The sequence below is a fragment of the Trachymyrmex cornetzi genome, unplaced genomic scaffold (assembly GCF_001594075.2).
Source record: "Trachymyrmex cornetzi isolate Tcor2-1 unplaced genomic scaffold, Tcor1.1 scaffold320, whole genome shotgun sequence".
Taxonomy (NCBI): domain Eukaryota; kingdom Metazoa; phylum Arthropoda; class Insecta; order Hymenoptera; family Formicidae; genus Trachymyrmex; species Trachymyrmex cornetzi.
This window is the reverse complement of record NW_017297898.1, coordinates 1,529,311-1,555,880: the sequence shown is the minus strand read 5'-3', so window position 1 is coordinate 1,555,880 and position 26,570 is coordinate 1,529,311. Positions and strand designations below refer to the sequence as shown.

The 26,570-nt window shown below is 33.7% G+C and overlaps 3 protein-coding genes across 4 annotated transcripts in view; 1 reads left to right on the top strand and 2 right to left on the bottom strand.

Annotated features, from left to right (window-relative positions):
* The window catches only part of Cow (Proteoglycan Cow), a 152,204-nt gene extending 138,825 nt beyond the window's left edge, over positions 1–13,379 (bottom strand). Inside the window, exon 1 of the mRNA XM_018509899.1 lies at positions 12,930–13,379. Coding sequence (XP_018365401.1) covers positions 12,930–13,031 — 102 coding nt within the window. The 5' untranslated portion in view covers positions 13,032–13,379. The remainder of the gene's footprint in view (positions 1–12,929) is intronic.
* A 1,783-nt stretch (positions 13,380–15,162) lies between these two features.
* Nurf-38 (Inorganic pyrophosphatase Nurf-38) lies at positions 15,163–19,265 on the bottom strand. 2 transcript variants are annotated; one of them, XM_018509868.1, is made up of 8 exons: positions 19,058–19,265; positions 18,130–18,368; positions 16,407–16,493; positions 16,241–16,304; positions 16,033–16,095; positions 15,774–15,987; positions 15,579–15,688; positions 15,163–15,282 (listed from the first exon to the last, which is right to left on the bottom strand). In XM_018509868.1, exons 1-8 carry the CDS (start codon positions 19,254–19,256, stop codon positions 15,251–15,253), a joined length of 1,008 nt encoding a protein of 335 aa, XP_018365370.1. In that variant the 5' UTR covers positions 19,257–19,265; the 3' UTR covers positions 15,163–15,250. The 2 variants fall into 2 exon arrangements, with proteins under 2 accessions (XP_018365370.1, XP_018365368.1); XM_018509866.1 differs by lacking the exon at positions 15,163–15,282 and adding an exon at positions 15,374–15,445.
* Positions 19,266–20,180: 915 nt separating this feature from the next.
* Positions 20,181–22,958, top strand: Prx5 (Peroxiredoxin 5). Its single transcript, XM_018509897.1, has 4 exons — positions 20,181–20,570; positions 21,150–21,284; positions 21,848–21,979; positions 22,099–22,958. Exons 1-4 carry the CDS (start codon positions 20,469–20,471, stop codon positions 22,288–22,290), a joined length of 561 nt encoding a protein of 186 aa, XP_018365399.1. The 5' UTR covers positions 20,181–20,468; the 3' UTR covers positions 22,291–22,958.
* Positions 22,959–26,570: the final 3,612 nt, after the last annotated feature.

The window sequence follows — 26,570 nt, the reverse complement described above, 5'->3', positions numbered from 1 at the left end:
GTCAGAATAGAGGTGGAACGTAATTCAGGATAACGAGATTTACGACACACAACGCTGCATTATTCGAATTTATGCGTCAGTCATTGTTAATTAAGAGTAGTTAATTAAGAGCTCGGATAATGTCACGGTGCGGTAACCAGAAATTCCGTGGCGCTTTTCAACTTCGCGGCGGGTAAGCAAGATAAGATTTTCGTGCTTGGTGGGAAGCCTTGCGAATAGGTACAGGAAATTTATCCGCGCGTAACTCGAAACTTTTGTTTCTAAAATCAATTATATGGCGGAAAACTGCTTAAACAACGAAGACCTATTGAATCCCGACTTCAAGATTCTCCTTCATTTTGCCCAATCTGATTGTGGCACATACTCCCAGAATTCCGGAAAAGTCACCTTCGTCTCCCGAAAGAGCGTCCTCTTCAAGAGGAAAATTACTGAGGAAACTGCGTCGATTCCGCGGCACACGAGATTACAAAGATGGAACAAAACTTGCCCACAGTTTCTCGATCGTTTGGCGAGATCAAACCTGCAAGGTAGATCCCAAGGGATGATAAAGGTTACTGCATAGTGATAGCTCTTGGGATTAATTTTAGAATCGGTCACGCGGTTATTTTACTATGCTGTAGGTCTCATACAAATTACCTCAATCGTATATCTCAAAAGTAAAAAAGTAATAAGGCATAGCGGAATGGAAATCATAAAATTATTCTATCTTTCCCGATGGAAAATACATTGTGATATTATGTACATTTATAACGGCAAAATTAAAAGAAAAAAATATACAATTTAATATTATTTTAATAACGAATGAAATTTTTGGAAGTATTTTTACAAGCGTTTGTATTCTATAATTATAAATAATATATAATTACACATTTTCGCGTTTCGTATATTTTATAAAACGTCGAAATTACATTACTGATATTATGTTCATCGAATATTATATGCATATCAATATGTAATTGCGATCTTTTAAAATATTGAATTGAAAAACATTTTTTATTAAAAATGACAAATGAATTATACGCGCTTGATCGCGCAAAATCTTTCAAAACATAAAATTGGAATAAGCTAACACTTACGTTGATTTAGTAAAATTTCCGAAAAATTGGGCATGCACACTGTTATAGTATCAAACATTTTGTTATTTTTAACTTCCATGTGTCAATGTAAATCAATTCATTTTTGTGGTTGGAGTTTCAGAATAGGCTAAATTTAAATCTCAAATTTAATATATTTTCTTGAGTTAAATTGCTTAACTCCATTGTTTTAGTCAAACTGATCAAATTATCGGGTAGAAGTGGTGGCAACCTAGATATAATTAAAAATAACTCAAACTGGATATAATTTGATATTATATGAATTTAACAGTGTGTACAAAATAAACGGTTCAATTTACGCGACACAGACTCATCTGGGTCGAACTCGCGAAAAGTAGGATATAACTCCAAGAAACGCGAAATAGATGCGCAAACAACCAATACGGTCAACCCCTTAAGCCAGTAATCGATATTCTCGGCGATCAATGCTGCTCTCATACTGGGCCGTGGATTTGCCACGGTAGAAGAAGCCGCGTTTGGAAAATTGGAAAACTATCGGTTGCCTGACGGGGCGAATCACTACGAAGACAAAGGGTCGACGAAACTTGGGCTACGGAAAATGCCTTTGCCAATTTAGGGGTTGTCAAGTCCCTGAAGGACGGCGGCAAATAAAGCCGGATATGCGCCTGACACTTGGAAATTTCGAGTGCCGTGAACGCGAGACGAGAGGCAAAATCCCTTTATGAACTTTCTAACGTGTTCGACGCATACTTTTATAAAATGCGGCGGGAGGTTGTAATGCGGAAACAGCTGAAAATAGCAAATAGCCTAACTACGAAACAGATTTTTCGCGACGATGAATTTGCCTTATATATAATAGTTATAAATCATCGATTATGAATGGTTATATGAAAAATCGTGACTTGAAAAATGTAACAGTAGTGATAAAAAATTTACCTAAATCCCATAAGTTTCGTAAAAGTCATAATACAATAGGATTACAGTTGCTAGTTATATTATATCTTAAATATTTTTCTAAACAACAATTGCAAGTATAGAATATATTCCGATGAAAGAAATTAATGTGATGTAAGATAAAAAAACAGATAGTAAGTACTCGAGCACGATGACAAAATTGATAATAATAACGTAATCTTATAAAAGTTATTAGGTGGAAAGCAATTAACAATAATAAACGATAGGTTTCTGACTCATCGAATCTCAATATAAAAAATTCCAATAAGATACGTGCATGAGATACGTCTCATCATAAGCGCGATGAGTGTAGTTTCATTATAGACTATTATAGATTTTCTATAATAAAGAATTTTAACATGATTGGGAAAATGGAATACTGAGTGAGATGCAAATCCATCTCGTTCTAGGAAAGAGAATAAATAAAGCTTTAAAAATTGCAATTTATTTTCCTTTAGCTACATAACGTAATTGTTCTAGAAAAATCTTTTTTAAAAAAGATGTCCCAAAATGTATTTAACTTAAAGTTCTAAAAAATCAAAGTTTTAAAAAAAATCGCAGAAAAATAATTTCAAAAGTTACGTGATTCAAATATGAACGGCGCTCACAAACTCGGTTTATTACAATTAATTAGAATAACAATATAAAATAACATTATTATATTTGAACAATGCTTAAAAACAATTAGGAAAAATCATCTTCCGAGAAAACTATCGTGTCAAATCCGTTTTATTATATAAGTACGTGAAAAAATCTACATCACTCACAATGATTCATGATTAAAGCATCGCTATTACATCCCGGCAAAGACGCACTTTTGTCACAATGTCGTACTTGTGCAAAAATAGATGTATATGCGGCGCCTGCTCTCTTGCTTACAAGCCATAAACAATAAACTCACCGAGCGAAGGTATCGCCGAGTGTACGATCGTAAGGCGAATGGATGTGACACGGCGAGAGTTGGCAAATGTTGCCTAGAGGTGTCAGTCGACATTCTCGACATTCCTACCACCTGCCGTGTTAGAGGCGATTTGCTTCACCTGTCTCTACTGCAGTGTACCGGTATGCAAACGGCGGTATTCCATAATCCACGGTTCTGCGATATCAACCGATGGGATGCCGACAATTCGACATTCGGAAAAACGTAATAAAGGCGAAAAACTGACATTGATAAATAAAAACTTATATTAGAGACGCTTGTTAATTTAAAAAATGTCAGTGTTAAGACGATATTACGTGACGTTTCCTTTGGCAAAGAGGGAAATTACGCAAAGATGACAACTTGTATAAAAACGGAATGATAATCAGGCTATTTTGTATATATATATATTTGCACATTGTATGAATGTTAAAAAAATGTAGCGCAAAGTATATATATATATATTTTTTTTATAATAAAATTTCTTTTCAGTTTTTAGACTGCATGGCATTGCCATTACTAAGATTATATCACATATTTCATCCACTACATTAACGTCGAAAATATTCTGTCGCCTGAACTTGTGCTTCAGTAAATATTGATGGAAAAACAACGAAAACGAGGAAACTCGCGAAGTAGTAGTTTCTACATCGCGGTAACTGCCGTTCGAGAAACTCGAGCGAATTTTGGTTGAAACGCGGTAAACTTGACTTGAAACCGGTCTAACCGAATTTTGAGTTAGGATTAACCCGATGCATTCGATTGGAAAATTATAGATACCACACGCGCTTCAAGAACGAACATCACGTACGGAAGCGATCGGCTAACTTTGGACATCGACGTTCTGCCGCGATTAGGGATACGGACAGACGATCGGGAAACCATCGAAATTGTCGCGGTCATCGCAAAGTTTCTCAATTATAGGAACGAGACGACTGTACCAAATATTCCACGACGTGGAAATAAATTTAGTTGCAACGATCTTAACTTCGTGGCGTTAACCGCAGGCAGAATCTGCGAAACGAGAGAAAACGCTGCGAATTTATACGCGTGCGTTTGTCCCACATCACGTGATATCTGTCGAAGGGAAAATGGAAATTCCATGAGAATCCGATCGAAAATCACAACTTTACGTCGAAAACATTGCCTCGCGCTACGTTACATTGTGGAGAACTGTCAACGCGCGGTGAAAAGTGCAAGCTACAAACAACTGCGTTGTACTATCGACACCGCGCGGTGGTATAAAAAAAACATTTAAATCTCCCTCTCTTTCGCTCTCGATAAAATAAATTCTTTTGTCCCGCCCGTCGCCCGACCGAGTCCTCGGATGCAGTCATATCGATACGCGGAACATCGATCGTGTTCAGGGAAAACTATATAGGTATGCAACGACGTGATTTATGCGACCGTACGATTTATGCTATGTACATTCCGTATTCTAAAATATAATTCTCTGCACAAACAGTTCGTGCACGGTATGAAAGATTACGATGTATTTCCATGTAAATTTAATTTAATCCGACATTTCTGTAGCAACGCTATCAACCCAATGCGCGAGCGCATACATATCGGATTAAATATGTAAAACATTTAATAATATCTTAGTAATACTTAGTATCTCCCAAATTTTTGTTAATTTATAAAACATGGAAGGTATATATATTCGTAAAACACGAAAGATATAATTTTTATATAAAATATAAAAATTATATTCTTTCGCATTTTTGATCTTAGAATGTAATGATAAAGACTTATAATAATAATAAGTGTCTTGAAATAATGTATTTAATACTTTAAACTCTACTTCGAATTCAATTGTCATTCTTCACAATATCAAAACATAATAAAAGAGATCTTAATATTTATAACCAGGGACTCGAACCGAAAAAATTCGATCTGCATGGATAACGGTCCGCAACTAAATCCAACTTTTGGTTCCAGTTCTTTTACCGTGACGATTACTGAGTTTATTTGGATTCGGTCCTTTTCGGTTTCGGTAATTATATACGCATAACGGTCACCGTCATCACTAAAAGAACTGACATCGAAATGAAAAGTTGAGTATCCTCAGACCATAATTGTATAATCACAGCCGAAATTTTTAAGTATCCATAATGTAATTTCGGTTCGAATTCCTGTTTATAACAAAACTCTTCAAGATTTCAGTTTATTACACTGAGAAAAATGGTCTGGTTGGATTACATAGTAATTAAATTCTGATGAAAAATGGACGAATCAGAAATTTCTGGTTAAATCTATTAGAATTCTAGTTGAGATAACTAGAATTCTGATTAATACAATTATTCTGATAAAAATAAGAATTCTAGTAGATTTCATCAGAAATATTGTATCAATCAGAATTCCGGTTATCTCAACTAGAATTTCAATAAATTTAACAAGACAAAACAAAAATTTCTAAATCGTCCATTTTCAACCAGAAATTTTTTTCACTGCATTTTATCTCATATTGCAATGCAAATTACATAAAACAAGATAAATGATTCTATTAAGAACTATGAATTCTTGTTAGAAATATTTAATTCTTATTCTTAATATTAAACAAGGAATGTGTTACGACTGTACATGTAAATACACAATTAATAAGGAATAAATGCCTTTAACGGTCAAGCTGGATCTAAGGGCGGTATTCATAGTCGATTCTTATATTCAAGACCATCTTAAGTACAAACTTAAGATGTAACGAACCAATCAGAGGGCCGTATTAGCATCTTAAGACATTACTTAAGACGATCTTGAAATAAGAATGAACTACGAATACCGCCCTAAGTGTTTGAATAATTAAATGTGAATTTATATATACTACCTAAGTAGTCTCATTTAAATTGTACGCCTGAATTACAGTAGTAATATCACAAATTAAATTGTGCGTGCGTGCGTGCGTGTGCGATTAGCAATTTAATAATTTGATGCTCATTGGCATCTTGGAACGATCTTAATGATGCTCGATCAATTTGTAAGTTGCATATTGTGTATTACTCGCAAATTATCAATCATTGATGAAAGAGAAGAAACTGACAAGGTGATTACAGCGCGCGGTTTCAAATACAAATCTCTATATTAAAGGAGACACGCCGCCATCGAAAACGGCTGTATTTTCGCTACGCGCATTCAGCGGTTATACTCACTGCGTGGCGCCCGCATGTCACGTTGACGTTGAATGGGATTCTCATACCGTACGACAGAATCAACAAGCTTTTCGGAATCAGACGAGCGTGCGGCGTTTAACATTAAACGATCGGGAGGTAATACACGGATCGCGGTAGGAGGATGTACACGAGAAAGTAAGAAAATACAACACGCGACGACTGTGCTTAACTGCACTTAACTATATATACACACCCGTTTACCTTCGAGGCACTAGGTCGCACACAACCTTTGCTGAGAATCGATAAACGGCGGATTCTTTCGCGTTACGTGCGGATAATCGATTCGCCGGTATATAGATACATATACGTATAAGACGAAAGACGACACGTGTATCCATAAACATTGTCCATGGGACGGCATATGATAAGGGATTGCCCGAGGTCGATTATTGGAACTGCAAAATCGCGGGGACGCGCAACGATACTCGCAGCAATAACTCCGGAAGGACAGGCAGTTCCATTATTTGCGCTCGGAAGCTCCGTGAGGCCAACACAATTCTTATCGTTTCCTCGCCCGAGCGGTTACTACGTCTCTTCCGTTCTCCGTTTTGCCCCCCGCCCGACCCGGCTGGCTCCGTACACGCACACAAAAGGGAGAAGAACTCCCGAGTTTTACGCGGTGTCTCTTCTCGGCAATGGCGCATTCAGACGCGCGCCGGTAAACGGCGACAAGTCGCTAAGAGACTCGAAATATTTATGCGAATGTCTCGCATAAATACCGCGGTAGCCGTGGAACGAACGACTCTTGTGCGAGTTTGTGATTTCAATACCGATTGCGCTATACATATATAATACTGCAAGAAACTGCTTATTATTTCCGAATTGCGTCAGATTAACCTGACGAAATTGAACACCCAGAGAAAGGTTTCTTCGATTTAAAGAAATGTTTCTTTGATATACGGTTAAAGAAAAAATTTCTTTCATTTAAACTTTCTGTCATTTTTTTGATTATTTCTTGAAATCAAATAAAAAAATTTATTTGAGATTTAAAGAAATTATTTAGAAAAAAAACAATTCTTTAAATCGAAGAAACCTCTCTCTGAGTGAAAGAATAAAGTTGTGATTTCTTTGGGAACGCAAGTGAAATGTGCTAGAGAGAATTCATCAACAAGCAAAAACTATACCCAAAGTTTGCTTCTTTCTTTTGAACAAAATTCTACGTAATATTGCATACTAGAAACTACAGTAATATAATAATAAATACAGTGCACAATTACATTACAGTAATATAATAAATAATAAATATAATGCAAAAATTAATTCGAGAACTTAGTTTTAAGGCTTCAAAAACATTTCGCGATGGCAAAAGAGAAATTAGAAGGCAGAAAAAACAAAAATATATTATAATATAGTAGTAAATTCTAAGAAAGTGTAGTAGTAAATTCAGAAAACTACGAGAGTAGATACAAAATTAAGAGTAAATTAATTTTCTAATAATTTACACTTTATAAATTCTCAAAATATTTCTGGAAATTCTGTTAGAATGTTTTAAGAATAACTCTTCCAATAACTTTTCCAGTTTAATTTGCCAACATGCCGTTCAGTTAATCGATTAATAAAGAAAGATTCTATTGTAGGAACCTCTTTAGCTATTCATACATTTATATTGAGTTAGAACAAAAGTTCGCAAGTACGCTACGACCTTCAAAATTAGGGCAGCTGTAACTTCGTTAAAAATGAACAACATTTAAATTTTCAAAAAGTGTTTTAATCTTTAAAATCTCTACTTTCGGAAAGACACGATGACTTTTATGGTTTTATAAGTTCGATAATTTTTGCATATAAAAAATTACAAGCTGGAGAAATGAGAAATTTTCTTCTCATTTTGTGGGTCTGTCACTTGCCTAAAAAGACTTGCAAAAATTTCCAACTTTCTAACGTGAGAGCTTAAAATTTTCCTTACAAAATTATTTTAATGTTCCTAAGATTTTTTTGCTACTGAATTTACAAATTAAAAAAAAAGAGCATTTTGACTTTGTCGTCGATTGCTCATAACTCCGTTAAAAATTATCGTACCACAATTCAAAAAATAGATTCTTAAAGCTGAAATTTTGCTCTATCGAACGATATACCAGATATGGTAGTTGACAATTTTTTTTGTAAACATATAAACATGATGCAAATAAAATAGCGCTACGAACTTTTGTTCCGACCCAATATTTAGTGTCAGTTTCCTTGCACGCCACCTTGCAAGATTGTGCCCCATTTTCCCTGCGATCTCCATGCTGATTTCAAATCAATCAATGTTGCACGCGCTTGTTCCGTGTAGCACCGAACTTGGCGACGAGGCCACGGTTGTTTCGGACTTTGCGGTGCAACCTGGTGCAAAGCAGCACGCAAGGAAACCACCAGCAAAGCCCGCTTTGTATTTGCTTTGTGAGCTAAGAACTTAAACCGGACGCATCGAAGGTATTTGACTAACAAGGAGAAAGTCACGTGTCTCGTTTAGCATAGTAGAAATTCGACAAAGGGAAGAAATAAACGGACTCTGGATATGTATTTTGCGCAAACGCCAACTTCGTTGTAGGAAATATAGGAAGGGCGGAAACGGCGAGAGGAATGCTCTTTCTCTCTCTCACTCTTTAACGACGCCACGTTTGTTCGCAACAGAGCCGAAGGGTTGAACGACGACGTTCGTTGTCTTTGATACTGACTGACAACGCCCTGAACATGATTCGATTACACGCGCGCGAGGAGGTAATCACTAGCTGAAATATTGTCCCAGAGATTACATGATTTCATTTGATTACAAATAATTTCTTTCACTACACGGAAAGAATTTTCTCTTACAATTTACCCTTAAAATATAATAGTTATGGTACGATACAATATTTTAAAGATTTTTCCCATGCACTTCAGTAAAATTAATTAAACTTATTTTATATTTTATTATAGTTTTATTAATGAATGAGAGAAATTTACATAAAATTCTTCAAACTATAATGTTGTCTCATGGCTATCATATTTACAGAGTAAACTTTAAAAAAAAATTCTCTCCGTGTACATATAGTTATTTGGTAAAATAAACGATTTTATTTAATATTAAGGGAGAGTGGTCTAAATCGGATCGTGTTCCAAATAGGACCTTTTTGATTTAAATGAATAAGCAGATTTTCGTACTATTTATAATGTAAAGTCCTTATAAGACACCGAACATGTGATAGCAGTTTGACAGTTCTCTGTCATAACATTCATAAAATAGACGAAAATATGTATTTTCAGCCATCGTGCGAAAATTAAAAAAAAAAATCCTTGTAAATCATTATTTAAAAGGTGTTAAAAATTCGAAAAGTAATTGACTTAAGATAATTAAAGAGTATAAAATTCAAAAATATCAAGCATTTTGTGATCACTTTTGCGGTTTATTGTAAAATTTGTTGCAAAGTTCGAAAGGAACTGTGTCTAAATCGGACAGTACAGTGAATAACTTATAAGCCTGGTCCAATTAATTAAATCAGTAAAATATCATGAATCATCAGACTCAAATTAGTTGAGTTTTATTGATTTCAATTCTAATAATATAAACAGTCAGTAATTTCTTTTTCCGAAAAAATTTTTATCTTTGACTGTCAAATTGCGCTCGTTTTTACTCAATACTAAGAAAAATACATTAAAATATTTTAAAATTCTATTTAAAAATCCATAAAAATAGGAGTTTTCGATCTGAACCAGGGGATGGTCCGATTTGGAATCATCGGTTCCAAATCGGACCGGAAAAAGCGTTTTTACATTCTCTATTATAGTTTAACACAGGTGAGAGATACGTCAAAATGATCTGAAACAAAAATGAAGGGAATTAAATGAACTTTCCAATAGCACCTTCGATTTTACGATCGAACTTTATTTACACCTTATAGAGAGCAAAAACTGCAAATTGGTCCGATTTAGACCACTCTCCCCTACACAATGATTTTCCGTGATTGTAATTATCGGATTATACAGAAGGATTTCTATAAATTTTATAATGATTTTGGGGACACTGTCCCATGATTACATTGAGTGATTACCTCTTCGCACGCGTTTGTACATGTACGTACTGCGTGCGAGTCACGCGCAAAATAAACAATTACGTCGAATAACCCGTATTTTTTAGTCGGGATCCAGTTACGCGAAAGTAAGAGCTGCGGACACTCCGCGTTTCTCCGCGTAACGACTGCACGCCGTAATTGTATATTGCAGCGTTCCAACGTGATCACCACAGAAGCGTGAATCTCAACCAATCGCGCGTACATTCACTCGTAATTCAGTAACAAAGTTATGCAGGCGACAGAGACCATTGCGAGTGAAAAGAGTCCATGTCTCGTGAAAGGTACACTGAAAAAAAAAAAATACCTGATTGAAAATGGACGAACCAGAAGATTATGATTACGTATATCAATCAGAATTCCGGTTATTTCAATTAGAATTCTAATAGATTTAATCAGTACACTCTGATTTCAATTTCGACCAGAATTCCAATTAATCCAACCAGATATTTTTTTCAGTGTATGTCGAAAAAATCATTTATCAGATAAGTACAATGTATGCTTGCGGCGAAAATTGGACTTGTGATTCTGTTAAAATACTATCTCAAATTCATGACAATAAGGCACATATCTAAGACAAATATCTAAAAGATATTGTAAAGAATCTAATAGCACTTGATTACTTTGATTTGCTACTACTTGAATTGTATTAAGGAAATGGTATTATACGAGACTACTAAGATGTCTGGAATTATTTATTAAGAGATTTTATTATACTCTCTCTCTCTCTCTAGACTGCTGAAGATAGCTTGAATTAAGCCGAAACGTTCGGCATTTGTTATATATACGTAGTACTGAGAAATATGTCGATATAATCGCTCCAATTACTGCGAGTTTAGATTCTTAATTGCTCGTTTTTTCTTTTATTGTTTAAGAGTTTACATCTAATAGCGTTTTTCATTGGCAGAACTAGAGCGCACTCAATGCATATTAAAACTATTGTACACTATTCTAATCTAAATGTAAAAGTGAGATATCTCAGTTGATAAAATGCTCAACGTGTATTTTATCAATTGACACAATAAAATGTATTGAATATTTCGCGGTTTAATTCGTTTCTATATTTTTATTAAACATACATCTTTATGTCAATTTGTCTACAACGGCTTTAAATTGCATTGAATGCGTATTAGTTCTGCCAATGAAAAACGCTATAAACAGTATTCAATCTGGACGTTCTGCGGACTTTTCTATCTTTTAGTCATCATTATCACTGAAGGCAATCACCATATTATAACGCAAGCATCTTAAAACAAGTATTAATTCATCATTTGCTAGTATTGTTTTACATGTTATCCCAAAGTATGACACAATAAAATAAGACAAACACTTGAAAGATCTAAAGAATCTACTAAAGGACATTCAATATATCTGGGCGTTCTTCGGATCTTTTCTGAATGTTTTTTAGTCATTGTCTTCAAAAGTCGACAATCGTGTATTGTAATGCAAATGTCTTAAAACGTGATGTGTTTTTATCAATTCCTCGGTTAACTCATCGTTTGCTTACACTGTTTTACAAATTCCTCCAAACCCTAACAATAAGATAAGACGCGATGACCTAAAAGATATTCTAAAGAATTTAAAAGCCATCCAAAATATCTACATGTTCAGATCTTTTCTGAAATGTCTTTCTGTCATCATCTTTGGAAGCTGAAAGCAATCAATCATATTATAACGCAAGCATCTTAAAACTTGTGTTAACTCATCATTTGCTAACACTGTTTTACACGCGTTACCCCAAATCCTAACAATAAGATAACACAAATATCTAGAAGACATTCTAAAGAATCTAAAGAACATCCAATATCTAGATGTTCTTCGGACCTTTCTAATCATCTTTCAATCATCGCTTTTAGAAGTCAAAAGCAATCACCATATTGTAACGCGAATATCTTAAAGTATCCTTAAAATATTAACTTATTGTTTGCTAATATCGTTTTGCAAATAACAAAGGCACTATCCAAATATTATATACGAATAAATGATTCTCGCATATAAATAAATGATAACTCGTATATAAATAAAAATAACGCGCGTAATTTGACACTTGTTAAACAACTGGCAAATAACAAAGGTAGTATAAAAAAATTGAATATATGAAAATAAAGGATTTTACAATATAAATCGATCGTTATGAGGATTGCTGGGCAGAAATACGGCAGAATAAATAAAATGCAAATATTCTTGAATAATACGTGTGCTTGATATTAATGATATTCCATTTATGGATTAAACGCATAAAAGTCTGTAGAAGCATTCTAAATGCGAATGCAGGAGCATTACTTTTCCCCTTCGTTGTCAAAGCGACACGTTTTTACCGTGAAAAATTATATGTCAAGTTTTGTTGCAGCATGTAACTGCGCGTAACTTCGAATCGATGGACCACGGCATTCCTAACACGAAGGACCTTGGATTTCGGAGCGAGCGGCGAAACGTCAAAAAGTGGTTGTTTCGCAACAATTCGCAACAGTGAAGCGCCACCCTTCGGCGGAGCTGCCGCTGTTGTTATTGTCGATTATATGACACTTTGCACTCCTGTATCAATATTCTATTTGATAACGAACGTGTTTTATCCTGCAGGATACGTCAAGGAGAGTCACGGATTCTCTCGAAATGGGCGATTGTTTCAGGGATAAGCTGTCATCGCGTACATCTCGCGTATCTCTACAAGCCAGAAGAAATGAAAGAAAAAAAAAAAATAAAATAAACGAGCGACCTGTCAACGTCAACCTGTCGTCGCTCGTAATCCTTGCACGACAAGTGTAGTACGCGAGAGGGTGTCGTGACGAAACGTCGTCTAAAAACTCACCTCTTCGGCGAATTCAAAATCACCGTCGAATCTCCTCTTGCATCTCACCCCCGTGGCAAGAACTAGCAGCACCGTGGCCGCGAGCATCCACGAGAATCGCATGGCTGAAACCGTCCCTCCGAGTCCTCTCCTTATCCCCGGAACCGTCACTTATTTCACCGCGGAAGACGCTCGCGCGCGCGGCGCGACAGAACGAAGGTGAGAGAAAGAGAAGAAATCGGCACGCGCGAATTACACCGTCAAACGGAGGGAAGAAATTATCGGGGGGCGATTAATGCGGACGATGCAACCGATGATCGTCCGGCGCACGCGAACTCCGACTTGACGTGTATGTATTATGTGTATATGTATGTTACGCGACGCTCGACGCGGAACGGAAACGCGCAGCTCGATAGCCAAACGAGTTGTGCTGTGACCGCGCGAGGTGAGGCGACACCGTCACTGCTGACTGCCGTTGGTTCATGCGCCGCCAGAGGCGCGCGCGCGTCGCGCCTGCTCATTGGTCGGATCCTCGACGAATGGCGCGCGGGGAGGAGGGGCCGGTAGCGCGCGCTACTCGCTTTCGCTCGGCTCTCATCGTCGCTCGCCGTGCAGCTCGTGCACCTGTTCGGCTACCCTCGACGCGGACACGCCGCGCCGCGTCCGTCGTCAGTCAATACTTTCTCCACAGCTGCTAGTTCACCTACCTACCTACCTACCTATCTACCTACCTGATGTAGCCCGTGGCCCTGATGGAGAAAAAGGAAGGAAAGGGTTGAAGGGAATTTGTCGGAGAGGGACACCAGGGAAAAATTCAGTCCCGCTCTCCCTAGACGATCTCGGCCGTTCGACCTGATCGACTAATTTCTTTTTTTTTATTCACTCTCTTCGTTACAATTGCCATTACTATCATTGCTTTCTTTTGTTACTTTAAATCGTAGTATTGCGTCCCTTAGAGGACAGAGATACCTATACAAAAAGAAAAAACTTAACTTTCTGGAGCAACGGGGTCTTTTGTTTACTGATATTTATAACGATCCAACGTGGAATATTAAACTTCAAAATGTATGTCAATACATATTTTAACTATAAATTTATTAACAATGATAACTTTGGATGTAGAATTTAATAAGTAATTCAATCGTTCTTGTTAACTTGTAAAATGCAACTGCTCTTTAAAACTCAAAATTGTTCAAGTATTATTTTTATATTAAATTTTTTTTTAATCTAACAAAAAAAAGAATACCTACAATAATATTTCAATATTTTACAGTTTAGATTTATTATACATGCAAAAAAAAGTATACTCAATTTCTTAACATGCTTTTTGCGATCGAACAAAAGGATAAATTATATTTAGTTTTCTTCTTCTATTTCTCAAAATATCTAGAAAATGCCGTTTATTCGATCTTTTCAGTAGAGACGGTAATTTGCTTTTATACTCTCGAGACCCAACTGAAGAATTTATCGCTCCAAAAGCCCACTCCACTTTGTAAGTCCAATGTGGATGCGTGTCACGTGAAAGAATGTATATAGTTCCTAGTACATGTTGCTAAGTGCATTTTCAGAAAAGTGTAAGTTTCTTTGGAGATCACTATCAGTGAATCATATCTAAGAACAACCACGGTGAAGTACGAAAATAAATCAATTTATAATCAATCTATTTACTCATTCACGGCTTTTTTTACATCTTTTGAAAAATACCGGGAAAGAGCATCTTTGATTGGCCACCCAAATTAAAAAAAAAAAAAAGAAAACAGATTTAGGATATGCATATACATAGAATTGGAATGTTTAAATATTCTCAAAGTGATACATCATATATGGGATAACTTTTGAAAATAATACATCTGTACTCAGACCAGTTTGTTTATTGTTTTTATCTCTATATTTGGAAAAATACTGAAGAGAACTAACGTGCCTTTTAATCTAAGATACCCATCTGCTCAGAATTGTACAGCTACATTAATCACAACCCATAATGAGATTATATTTCTTTCATAGTCGAAACGTGCCGCTATGGATGTAATATCATAACGATATATATGCGGAGCATATCCGAAAAGTGCTTGTATAAACATTTATCCTATGTTATTGAATTTAGATATTTCATGTATATATATATATATATATTAGGATAAAAACTAATAAAAACAAAACAGTAGCACCGCATATATATCAAAATATTTAAATGCTATTTATAATTATTAAAATGAAATTAAAAAATGATGTATTGATGCGAAAACAGCAAAATGATAAATGAGAAGGAATTCCATGTTGAATATGAATAAACGGAGTAGCCGACTTCGCTAGTTGATAGAACGAAGATATCCGTCTCATCTTCATTTAAGATGTACATAATGCCACTTATCGACTGAAATCATACATTATAAAAACAATTCAATGAATAAATTTTTAATTTACATATATTCAACGTCAATAATATCTTCATATAATTCAAATATTCAAAAACAGTGCAATTTTTAATTCCCATCATAATTGTTACAATTTGGGGTGTACGAAGTAACATTTGTCAACTGAAAGTGAAGAATATTAGAGCATTATAAATATCATTGTATATATAACAAAGCTTATGAGAATTATAATTCTCATTAATTTTTCAGAAAATTTACATTGCTTTCTATTCTATGTTACACTTGAGTTACCTACCTATCGGTTCTACAGGTTGGGGTTCCACTGGTTCAGGTGCTTTGTCTAAAATTTCTTGTGCAGCTTCTGTGGTAATCTTGAAAGGACTTCCCTCCACTGTTACATTAGAACTGCAAAAATAATACATAGAATGATATCTAAGTTATTTTATCTAAGACATAATTTAAGATTAATCCAAGACTAATTTGTACGAACCATTCTATTTCACTAGATGAACCTTCCTGTTTGATCAAATTTTGCCAATGTTGATGTACTTCATCAATGATATGTAAGGCAAATTCTCGTGGTTTTGCTTCACCATTAAATGCAAATTGATTTTCTGGTTTTCCATCCGGAATTTTATATATCTTAAACCATTCAATTGTGGCTTTTATTAAACCTGGATAATGCTTCTCAATGTCACTTATATCTGCAATCATTATTAAGTTTCTTAATAAATATGAATTGTAATTACCATTCATTTGATCAACCAAAGGATCATTAACATCAATTACAATAATCTTCCAATCAGTGCCGCCTAAAATAAAAATTGTTCATAATGAAACATACATACTGTACGTACTGTATTTTATTTGCACATAAATTATTCTAATATTCTATATATTTTTCGGTATAAACATTAATCTAATAAATTTAATTAATAGATAAGTTAATTAGTTAACCTTCATCAATAAGTGCCACTGTCCCAAGAACTTTTACTTTTAATATCTCGCCTCGTTTTGCAACCTATAAATTCAAATATATTTTCATCAATTATTATAATCAATTACAATTATTAAATTACATGACAAAAAAATTATTAAAGATATCTCTGCAATTATTTCTCACCCTATAGCCTATTTCAAGAACATCGATAGGATCATTGTCACCTTTGCATCCTGTTGCTTCATCCAAAACGTCAGGATTTTCCCAAGTCTGTTAATTATATTATTTAGTAAAATTATTTATATTACAATAGCAAGAAAGATAACAAATTATAATATATATTATATATTATTATATCAAATAGCTTTCAACAAGAGATAAGATAGTATTTTTTTATAGTAGATAGTTAAAAAACCAGGAAACAAGATAACATTTCAAAAGTAATAAAAAGGAAATTATTGTTAAGTCCTCAGTGCCTTGATTACAAGTTCACATATACATTTGCACAAGATATATGAACATGAGATAAGAAAGTATATATACAGGGTGTCCCGACCTTTTTTGCTAATCACTTTTGTGTAGATAGAGCGGACTAAACTGAGTTGAAAAATCCTCTACCATTTTGCAATTTTTGCAATAGTTAACAAAATATTAATTACTAAAAATTGCAAAATATTGGTTTTGAATAATTTTTTACTGAAATACTATCAACTTTATAGAAAAACTGCAAGACAAAAATTATTTATTTCCTTCTCATAAACTTCTGAGAATTTTTTCAGAATTTTTTAATACCTTATTTTCTCATGTTGGTAAAAATAAGAAAACGCAGTACTAAAAAGTTGATAAAAAATTCTGAAAAAATTTTCAAAACTTTATGAGAAGAAAATAAATAATTTTTGTCTCTTGCAGTTTTTCTGTAAAGTTGATAGTATTTGAGTAAAAAAATTATTCAAGACCAATATTTTGCAATTTTTAGTAATTAATATCTTGTTAACTATTGCGAAAATTGTAAAATGGTAGAGGACTTTTCGACTCAGTTTAGTCTGCTCTATCTACACAAAAGTGATTGGCAAAAAAGGTCGGGTCACCCTGTATATATATGCACTTAGTGTCTGTTTAATACAACCGTTAATACTTCCTTTTATTATATTCAGATAATAAATCAATGAGATCATCATGTGTATTATCGTAGAATGTATAATAGTTTATTTAGATAAGTGATAGATATAAAAGAATGTGCTTCATAGAAAATGTACTTGCCACGAGACCCATTATTGCTTTCTTAATATAAACAAGTGTTGTAAATGGAATATTTTTAAAAATTAAAGTTATAAGCTATAACTATAAGAAAGTTATAAACTTTCTTTCATTTAACTACAAAAAATTCTTTTTATTTTTCAAAAAAATTTTCTAAAGTTTACTTTTATATTTTAAATATAATTTGTATGTTTTATATATACTGGATGAATCATTCTAATTTTAACAAACAAATATTTTAAAAAATGCAATTTTACTAAAAAAAACCTTCCAAATAAAAATTGTATGGTGTAGAGTAGGATATTTAATGGTGGCATTCATTTCTATATCATACAACTTTTACTTGGAATGTTTTTTGGTAAAATTATATATTTTCGAAATATTTGCGTATTGAGATTTAAATGAATCATTCTGTATATGTGTTCTGCAAAATAACTCAGTGACAAATAACAGTGCAAAACAACAGAGCAGTTGTTTTTTAAAACTTGAATTCCTATTTCTGTAATTCCATGTATAAAATACAAGAATTTTTTGTAATAAATAAATATTATTCCACTGAAATATAGAAACAAAATTAAAAAACAGAATAAAACAAATATTAAAACAGAATAAAAAGAAGCAATTAAATAACAGTTACTAGAATTCCTACCTGGGGCAAAGCTCCATAATTCCATATGTAGCCATGATGAGGAAAACAATTAGCAACAAATCTTAATTTATCCTTTTTAACATCCTGCTTAATGGGATTCAAACTCTCTTTAAGACAAATTTCCATTTTAGCGTTTGTCCATCTTGGTATTTCGACAACCATATGTAATGTCTTGTTGTCTTCGTTGGCAAAGAGAGGAACATCGTGCATGGGTGAGATTGGGACACCCTGATCATTTTCTACACATACGAATTAAAGAAGTTTTTAAAATACTTTAAAAGAAATATTGTTAGATATTGTTAATTCAGAATATTTCTGTTATTTCATATAGTAATTCAGAATATGTTATGCAAGAATATATCAGAAAAATCTCTGGTACAAAAAAGACGATATAAAACTTGGTGAAAATATGAATGTATAAGGAACATATGTCTAGAGAATGATTATAACTACTTCCTCATTCATAAAGCCTATAAATATGTACTTTCACTGGAGCTAAATATCATAGGTCATTGAATTAGACCAATGCACGAAAAAATATCACAGATATCGTAACAAAAATAATTCGTAGACGCTTGCTGTTTAAAACAAATCATTATTTCAATACGAAATATACCGTAGCGAAATACGCCGTAGCGAAATATGCGGTAATGAACTTGAAACCAGGATTGAAATCCGACAGTTACGGCGCGATCGATTGAACTGATTAGAGTCCCCTAAGTGATTCACCATCAAGATGTAAGCGAAACTTCGTGCGACGTTGTGTCGTTCGAGAAAATTCAAGTCATTAATAACAATAAAAATATTAATAGCATGCACGCGAGAACGTGTATCCGTGACCTCGCAACGAAGTTCACGATATTTGACGCAGACTTCCGCAAATGTTGCTTCATCGTTTATCTGACTACGTCACGTCGAATCTACTCACTGAAAAATACTCTGTAGTCCGTGCTGTTGAGTGCACCTCTCTCGACGGTCGTGTACGACATGTCTCGGCAAAATTTCGTGAAAACAGCGAGCTTCCTAAACACCGGTCTACCGGTTGCTACGAATCGCGACGGAATAACGAGTTTCGTCAAACCGTGGCAACGTAACACGTGCAGCGTTATCAGAAACATTTCTGCCATCTGTCGTCCTACGCGTTATATATATATATTGATAAAAATATATATGTGTCAAATTTTATTTGATATATCAATTATTAAACGTAAAAATCCATGATAAACGCGCGCATGATATGTCATTTTATCTTTCTTTAATATCCAATGAACAACAAGGACATAATGATACATTCATACGCATTTTGAGTGAAACGGAACCAAACGATTAAACGTGATCTCTCTGTTTACACAATATTTTTGATAAATATTTAGTATAATATAGACTCTCACCTTCAATTTTCTATAATTTTGTAAATTTATGTATTTTCATGCATAGAATATATTTCGAGTTCCGGAAAGAAAAATAGTCGAAAATAGGAGATAGATATATAACATGTAAAACATTTATTATAATGCTTTCTTTAGCAACTAACATTGCTAATTTTCTAGCTAAAAAATCAGCAATTGAAAAAATATGTTATAAATTATATACTTCTTTAGCCGCTATAGTTTTCTAAAAAAAAAAAAAGAATTTACAATTGTGAATCCAAACCGTATAACGATAACAATACCTTATCGACAGTCGGGAGAGGTATTAGATCGACTGTTGCATTCAAATAATATAATAATTTGTGGATTCGACAGTTGATATGATATATCAGTAATGTCTGCGCTCTTTAATTATCCCCGGTGTTTAGAACAGTTTAGAATCCCAGTTTAGAACACCGATTAAAATTTTAAATTTTTTAACATTATCTTGAACATGAATAATAAACACAATTTCACAATAATGGTCACGTTGTAAAATATATATGTTTCTACAAACATCATTATAATTTAAAGATACAATTTTTTAAACTAACAATTTTAGAACGATCAATATTCGTAGATTAATGGCGAATGTTTTTCAAAGGGCATTTATTAGATTACCACCAGAATTGATCGATATGTTGGCCTATAATAAAAAATATATTCTTCTAATCGCATACAACTGAATTTTGTGACTTCAAATGTATTTAATCATTTCTAGAATTGATCCGACTTGTTTCGCCAAGTTACGCGATATGACTGGGAGTTGCGATTACAAAATTATGTAATAGAGTCGTGCGATAACGCTGGTTTGCTTATTTGCATCATTTGCGAGAACACACGACCCTCACGACGAATCACTATTGCTAGTTCGCTATCGTGATATTCGTGGCGCATAAATTGGAGGGATTGCACTCGTTGCACTCACACATGAGTCAGCTATTGAGTCGTGTTTCCGTCAACGGACGCCCATCGACGTTCAGTTGTTTTGTACGAAGATTTCACATATCATCACAAAAAATGGTTATTGCTGTAAGTATTCTTTAATGTACTTATTTTAGCAATGATTCATCAATTATCTTTCCTAATTGTACTTTAAGAGCCTCCTTGTAATCTATCATAATTGTAATCTATCATATCCTCAGAGGATGATACACGATATAAGTTCAGTTGTAAGATCATTCATTACACTAATAAAACCTACAGAATGTGATCGATTCTAGACACTACAATGACAATGTTGGATAGTTCTGGTTACTTTATTTTGATTGCTTGTCTATTGCATGATTGTGATAAAAATTGTAAATAATTCATTACAACTAATAAAACCTACAAAATGTGATCGATTCTAAACACTACAATGACAATGTTTTGATAGTTCTTAATTAAAAATATATATATAAATTATTAAAGCAAATTTATGTTAACCAAACAATGTGTAATTGCAAATATTTATATGATGTGTATATTTATTTTTTAAGTGACTGCTAATTGTTGGTCAAGTTTGTATATTTAACCGAATAGATATCTTATCAAATATGATATTGTATCTAATGAATATTTATAATTTTTTATTAAAAGACTAATCATCAATTATCGATGATTTTCAAGGTTGGAGACAAATTACCCAGCGTGGATCTTTTTGAGAACACGCCAGCAGACAAGGTAAACCTAGCAGAAGCTGCAGCTAAGAAGAAAATCATAGTGTTTGGTGTGCCAGGTGCATTTACTCCTGGTTGCTCAAAAGTAAGGAAAAAAACTTATTCTTTTCCAATTCAAATAATTATTTAAATTTTTGATAAATCCAACAGCTTTATCTTAATAAAATTAGAAATTTTTTATTTACATATAGTTTTGCAAGTAATTTTAATTTTCGTATTAATGCAATATCTTTCATTTGAATTTTTTATTTATAAGGTAGAGAAGAGCTATTCTGTGTTGATATATCTTTAGTTGCTATATATCTCCAAAAGTATATCTTCAAAAGCTTCAACTATAACAGCAAGCAATATCACTTTGCAGTGACGTGTTTACAACAGTATAAACATGGCTGCTTCTTGAAAACACAAACATGACTTTCAAATGTTTAATACATATTGTTCAGAAACATGAATATTATCACTGACAGGAATAGCTCTGTGGACGATAAAGCTTTACCCTAATAAAAAATTAATTTATCTTAAACTTAATTCAGCAAATTCTTATACAGCTTTATATATACATATATTTAGCAACAGAATAATAAATTTTTGTTTGATATAGATTATATTATAAATATGATTAATTTAGTTATTAATATTGATTTTTAGACTCATTTGCCTGGTTACGTTGTAAAGGCGGAGGAATTAAAATCCAAAGGAATTTCCGAGATATTTTGTATCAGTGTTAATGATCCATTTGTTATGGCAGCCTGGGGAAAAGAACATGGTGCAACAGGAAAAGTAAATGTTCATTTAATTATTAAATTAAAAAAATTAAATCTTTTACATTATTGTTATATAAATTTAAATTTACTTTGTCTATTATAATTATTTCCTTAAGAAGTTGTTTTTATTCTTAGGTACGAATGCTAGCTGACCCTAAAGCAGAGTTTACAGATGCCATGGATCTTGCTGTGGATTTGTCAGTCTTAGGAGGCAAACGCAGCAAACGTTATTCTATGGTGATTGAAAATGGAATTGTAAAGGAGATTAATGTTGAACCAGATAACACTGGTCTATCTTGCTCTCTAGCGGATCGTATTAAAGTCTAAAGCAGTTTAAAACACTATTTTAATCATCAACTTTAGAATGTGTAGACAGAGTTTTTTACAAGAGGAAACTGAGATTAGCATTAAGGAGAAAACTGCAAGTACTTCGGCTATCTTAGCAATATTTTTTAACGTTCTTCACATATAGACATAGAAGTCTATGTCTTTGCGACACATTGACATAAAAACAGGGTGCTTTCTATTTAATGTCTCAAGTCGACACAAACATTCTATCTTTCTTGACATTCCAGTGAGTAACAAAGATAGAACAACGTGTCGATTTGTGTCAAATGGAAAGCATCCCAATTGAGACCCGAATGATTCAGAATCAAACCAACTGAGCCGATATGTCTGTAGTTTTTCCTTTTCGCTAATTATAAGTGCTTTCCATTTAGTGACACAAGTCGACACAACTATCGTTCTGTCTCTATTATTCATGGAATGGGAAAAAAATAGAACATTTGGATCAACTTGTATCATTAAATAGAAAGCATCCCTTAATACCCTCTTGCCCTAACTGACACTATGTGCTTCATATATATGTATTCTAAAGCTGTTGATTTTAACATTTTCCGTTTTCATATTATGTTTTTCAACGTGTGTACTGTTAACATGTAGCAGTTATTCCTCGATTTTAGCGATTTCGCTTTTAAAATGAAGAAACTCTTGTGATATGTTGCTTTTAGTTTAAATCTTTGTATGTTAAATAGAAATATTACTTAAAAAAAGTTGAAATTAATGTTTTTCTTGGATCGTGACATGTATGATATGGAAATAAAAATAATTCCTTAAATGATATTTCAAAGCACATTTGAACGATCATCCTAAATCTTTGAATATGTTTTAAGAATTTCGATTGATTCTTTGTTATGAAAAATCTGATATATTTTATCAGATACTCATACTAATGTATCTTGTATAATGTTACATACAAGTAAAAGTTCAATTTTTGAATGATCTGCAGGCTCCTGGTGTAACAAATTAATGGCTGTCAGGCTGCGTTCAACAGAACGTTTATTTTATAACTGTTGGAAGTTTTCTTCGCGCTGATTAGATTTTTTTTTAGAGGAATGAACCTATCTCTGCAGACAATCATAAAACTGTTGCAAAACTATTGTGTTCTGTTGAACACAGTCATTGTATAGCACACTTCATGTTTGATTGCAATGGAGAACATATCTACACATCCTATATAAGAAACTTCAGAAGCTTGTTTTATGCTTGATTTTTCAATTATCTGCATGATATTAATAAGCGGAGCTGTCATTACAGTCTTAACTTATTAGAACTAGATTACGAGGCTTTTTCAGACATGTTCAAATTTTTTTTAACGGTACTTGGAATCTCTTATGCTATGGACTTAGAATTACTTCATTGAATTCGGGAAAATTTTGCAACTGAATATTGAATTAAATTACTAGACCTTTTACAATAAGGTAAAAAACAAAAATATTGTACCCTAGTGTACAATAATTTCTGAAATAATATGTACATTTCTCTCAGCCGTCAAAAATCGCTGCGGCGATGCTGCAACAATTTTTGAGAGATTTTAGAAATTATTTTATACTTCTATATATATATATATATATATATATACAGGGTGTCTCAGAAAATGTGACCGAAACACAGTGGGGACATAGATTGGACCAAGGGGAACAAAACAGTTTTGTACCATTTTGCAGTTGACGCAATATATAAATATTGCAATATATAAACGCAATATATAAATATATAAATGGTACAAAACTGTTTTGTTCCCCTTGATCCAATCTATGTCCCCACTGTGTTTCGGTCACATTTTCTGAGACACCCTGTATATGACATCGGACAGATGTCTCAGTTTGCGATATATTTTATAGGTTTTAGGATTACGAAATTATTATTTTTAAGAAAAAAATTTAAAAAAATATATAAAGCTATACGTAGCAATTAATTAATTGCATATCATTTCTTACATCCGACATCAAACAACCTGGTGCCTCAAAAGAGCCAAAACTTCAAATCTTTCATACATTGTACTACTTACAATAGAAAATTATAAAATAAAATACATATTTACAATATAATACAATATAATATTAATTAGTGGTTATATTTTCGAAACATAAGACAAATTTCTTAATTAGAATATTCTTTGAATTTTTCTTTGATGAAGTGTCCTTAGCGTCTTTAGCAAGAAGATCAACATGAAATGTTTTTCTAATGTGTTTGGTTATATCATATGGAACTCTCAAGGCCCTTTTATAATAGAACATTGACAAAACATTAATTTATCAGTTGAATTGGTTGAAACCTATTCATAAATTTCCCAACTTGTTTCGTTAATATTTTATTATCGATAATAGCTTCTTTCAGTTTAACTTTTTGAGCATTTATTTTACTAGTGTGTATAAGTTATTTAACTATTTCGTTTAAAGTTTGTAAGGAATGTCAGGATTGACAAGAAATGTCAGAATAAAGGCTTTATCGAAATATCACTGAACGTCTTAATTCATACTAAATAAGACTTTAATAAACCTTTACTATAAATTCAAATACAAAATTCCAGTGTTAGGAATATTACATAACGACGGTGTGCTTAATGTGTTGCAAAAATTCACTAACTGCGACGAAACCGTGCCTGCTCCGGCTGTGCTCCGGCTTTTAGTGTACAGTGTAAAGTCACTAGATTTATAAAGTACCGCAATCCATAAGACCAATGTATAAAGATGTGGAGCCAAAATGGCGTCGAAAAGTGTAAATAGTACTCATTTTCATAACGTATTTACACATTAAGTGTAATGTATTTAATCTGTCTGTTGTGTAAACACATTCATACTCATATGCATGTTTTGAATGAACCGCATGTTGGAGCCAAAATGGCGGAATGATTGCGGTACTTTATAAATCTAGTGACTTTAGTACAGTGTACATTGGAGCGCCGCCAATTATCAGTATCACAACCATGGAGTAAATAAGGAGAGCAAACTCGAGGTCTAAAGGCCCGTCTACAATACACGGAGTAAGAAGTAAGAGTAAGAAATTGACCAATCACAGTCGAATGTGAGAAAAATAATCGACTGTGATTATTCTATATAGGAGACTAGCGCGACGAAAGTTCACTTTAGAGCGAACTGAACTGTGTTCTTGGAAAGAGTTCTCAATTTTTCTAATTTTCGTAACCGAGATATTAATTTCTAATATGTTTCCGAACATACGTGCATGCAAAAATAAATTTTTCGTACGAAGATTTTGTTTTGATGTGAACAGAGAATGATCATAGCTCAAAGAATAATTATAGCTGGAAATTCGACGCTATTCGCGACTCATGTCTAGCGACGACCATTGCTGCTCTTCTTCTTCTTCTGTTATTGGCCCCGCAACCTAGACAGGCTGGTACTGGGCCATTGAGGTCTTCGTAATTGAGCTAATCGTGATTGGGGGTGCTATGCACCGGCCACCTCGAACCGGGCGAGTAATGGATGCAATAAAAAATGGTGAGGCGCCCCTTCAAACACTGGACGCCTGCGGCTACGACGCTTCCACGCCGCACGACCGCGCGCCAAGACGGATAAAGGGACTATCGAAATTGAAATACAAAGGCACAGTCCAAGCCGGCAACGCTTTTCAAAAATATAATCGAGGTGACGCAACACCCGAGACGAGAGGGAACACGTCCGACCCGCTCGAGTGGTCTACAAGACTTGACCATTGCTGCTTGTTATAAACAACGCGTGCATAAGGACGGCGAGCACGCGCGGCGCGTCGCGCTGGGCGGTCCTATCGAGCCGCGCGCTTGGATTTGGCGGTGGGCCGAGCGAATTTGGATATTTTTATAAATAAATATCTCGTTAACTATTGCGAAAATTGAAAAATGGTAGAAGACGTTCCGTCTCAGTTTAATCCTCTCTACCTATCCATGATATTTGTCAGGAGAGTTGTGGGACACCCTGTATATATGATTATTATTGGAGATATACAAAATTGCGTGCTTGTCTGCTTGTCGGTCCGAAATTTTCGTGACTCGGTTTCCCATGAACCAATTTTTCCGGAATTGTGAAAAATCGGATTTATTTTAAATATTTTATGAAAAAAGATAATTATGATATAGTAGAAGAATCTGTAAAAAAATAAAATTCCGATGTACTTTTTATTGTAACAGAAGAAAATAAATGAAATTTTTTAATTAAAAGTCGGTTTGAGGTTAAAATAATAGTCCGTTTTCCGAAAAAGTCACTCCATGGGAAACTCGGTCATCAAAAAGTCGGAACATAAAAAGAGTGATCATAGTAATTAAAAATTTA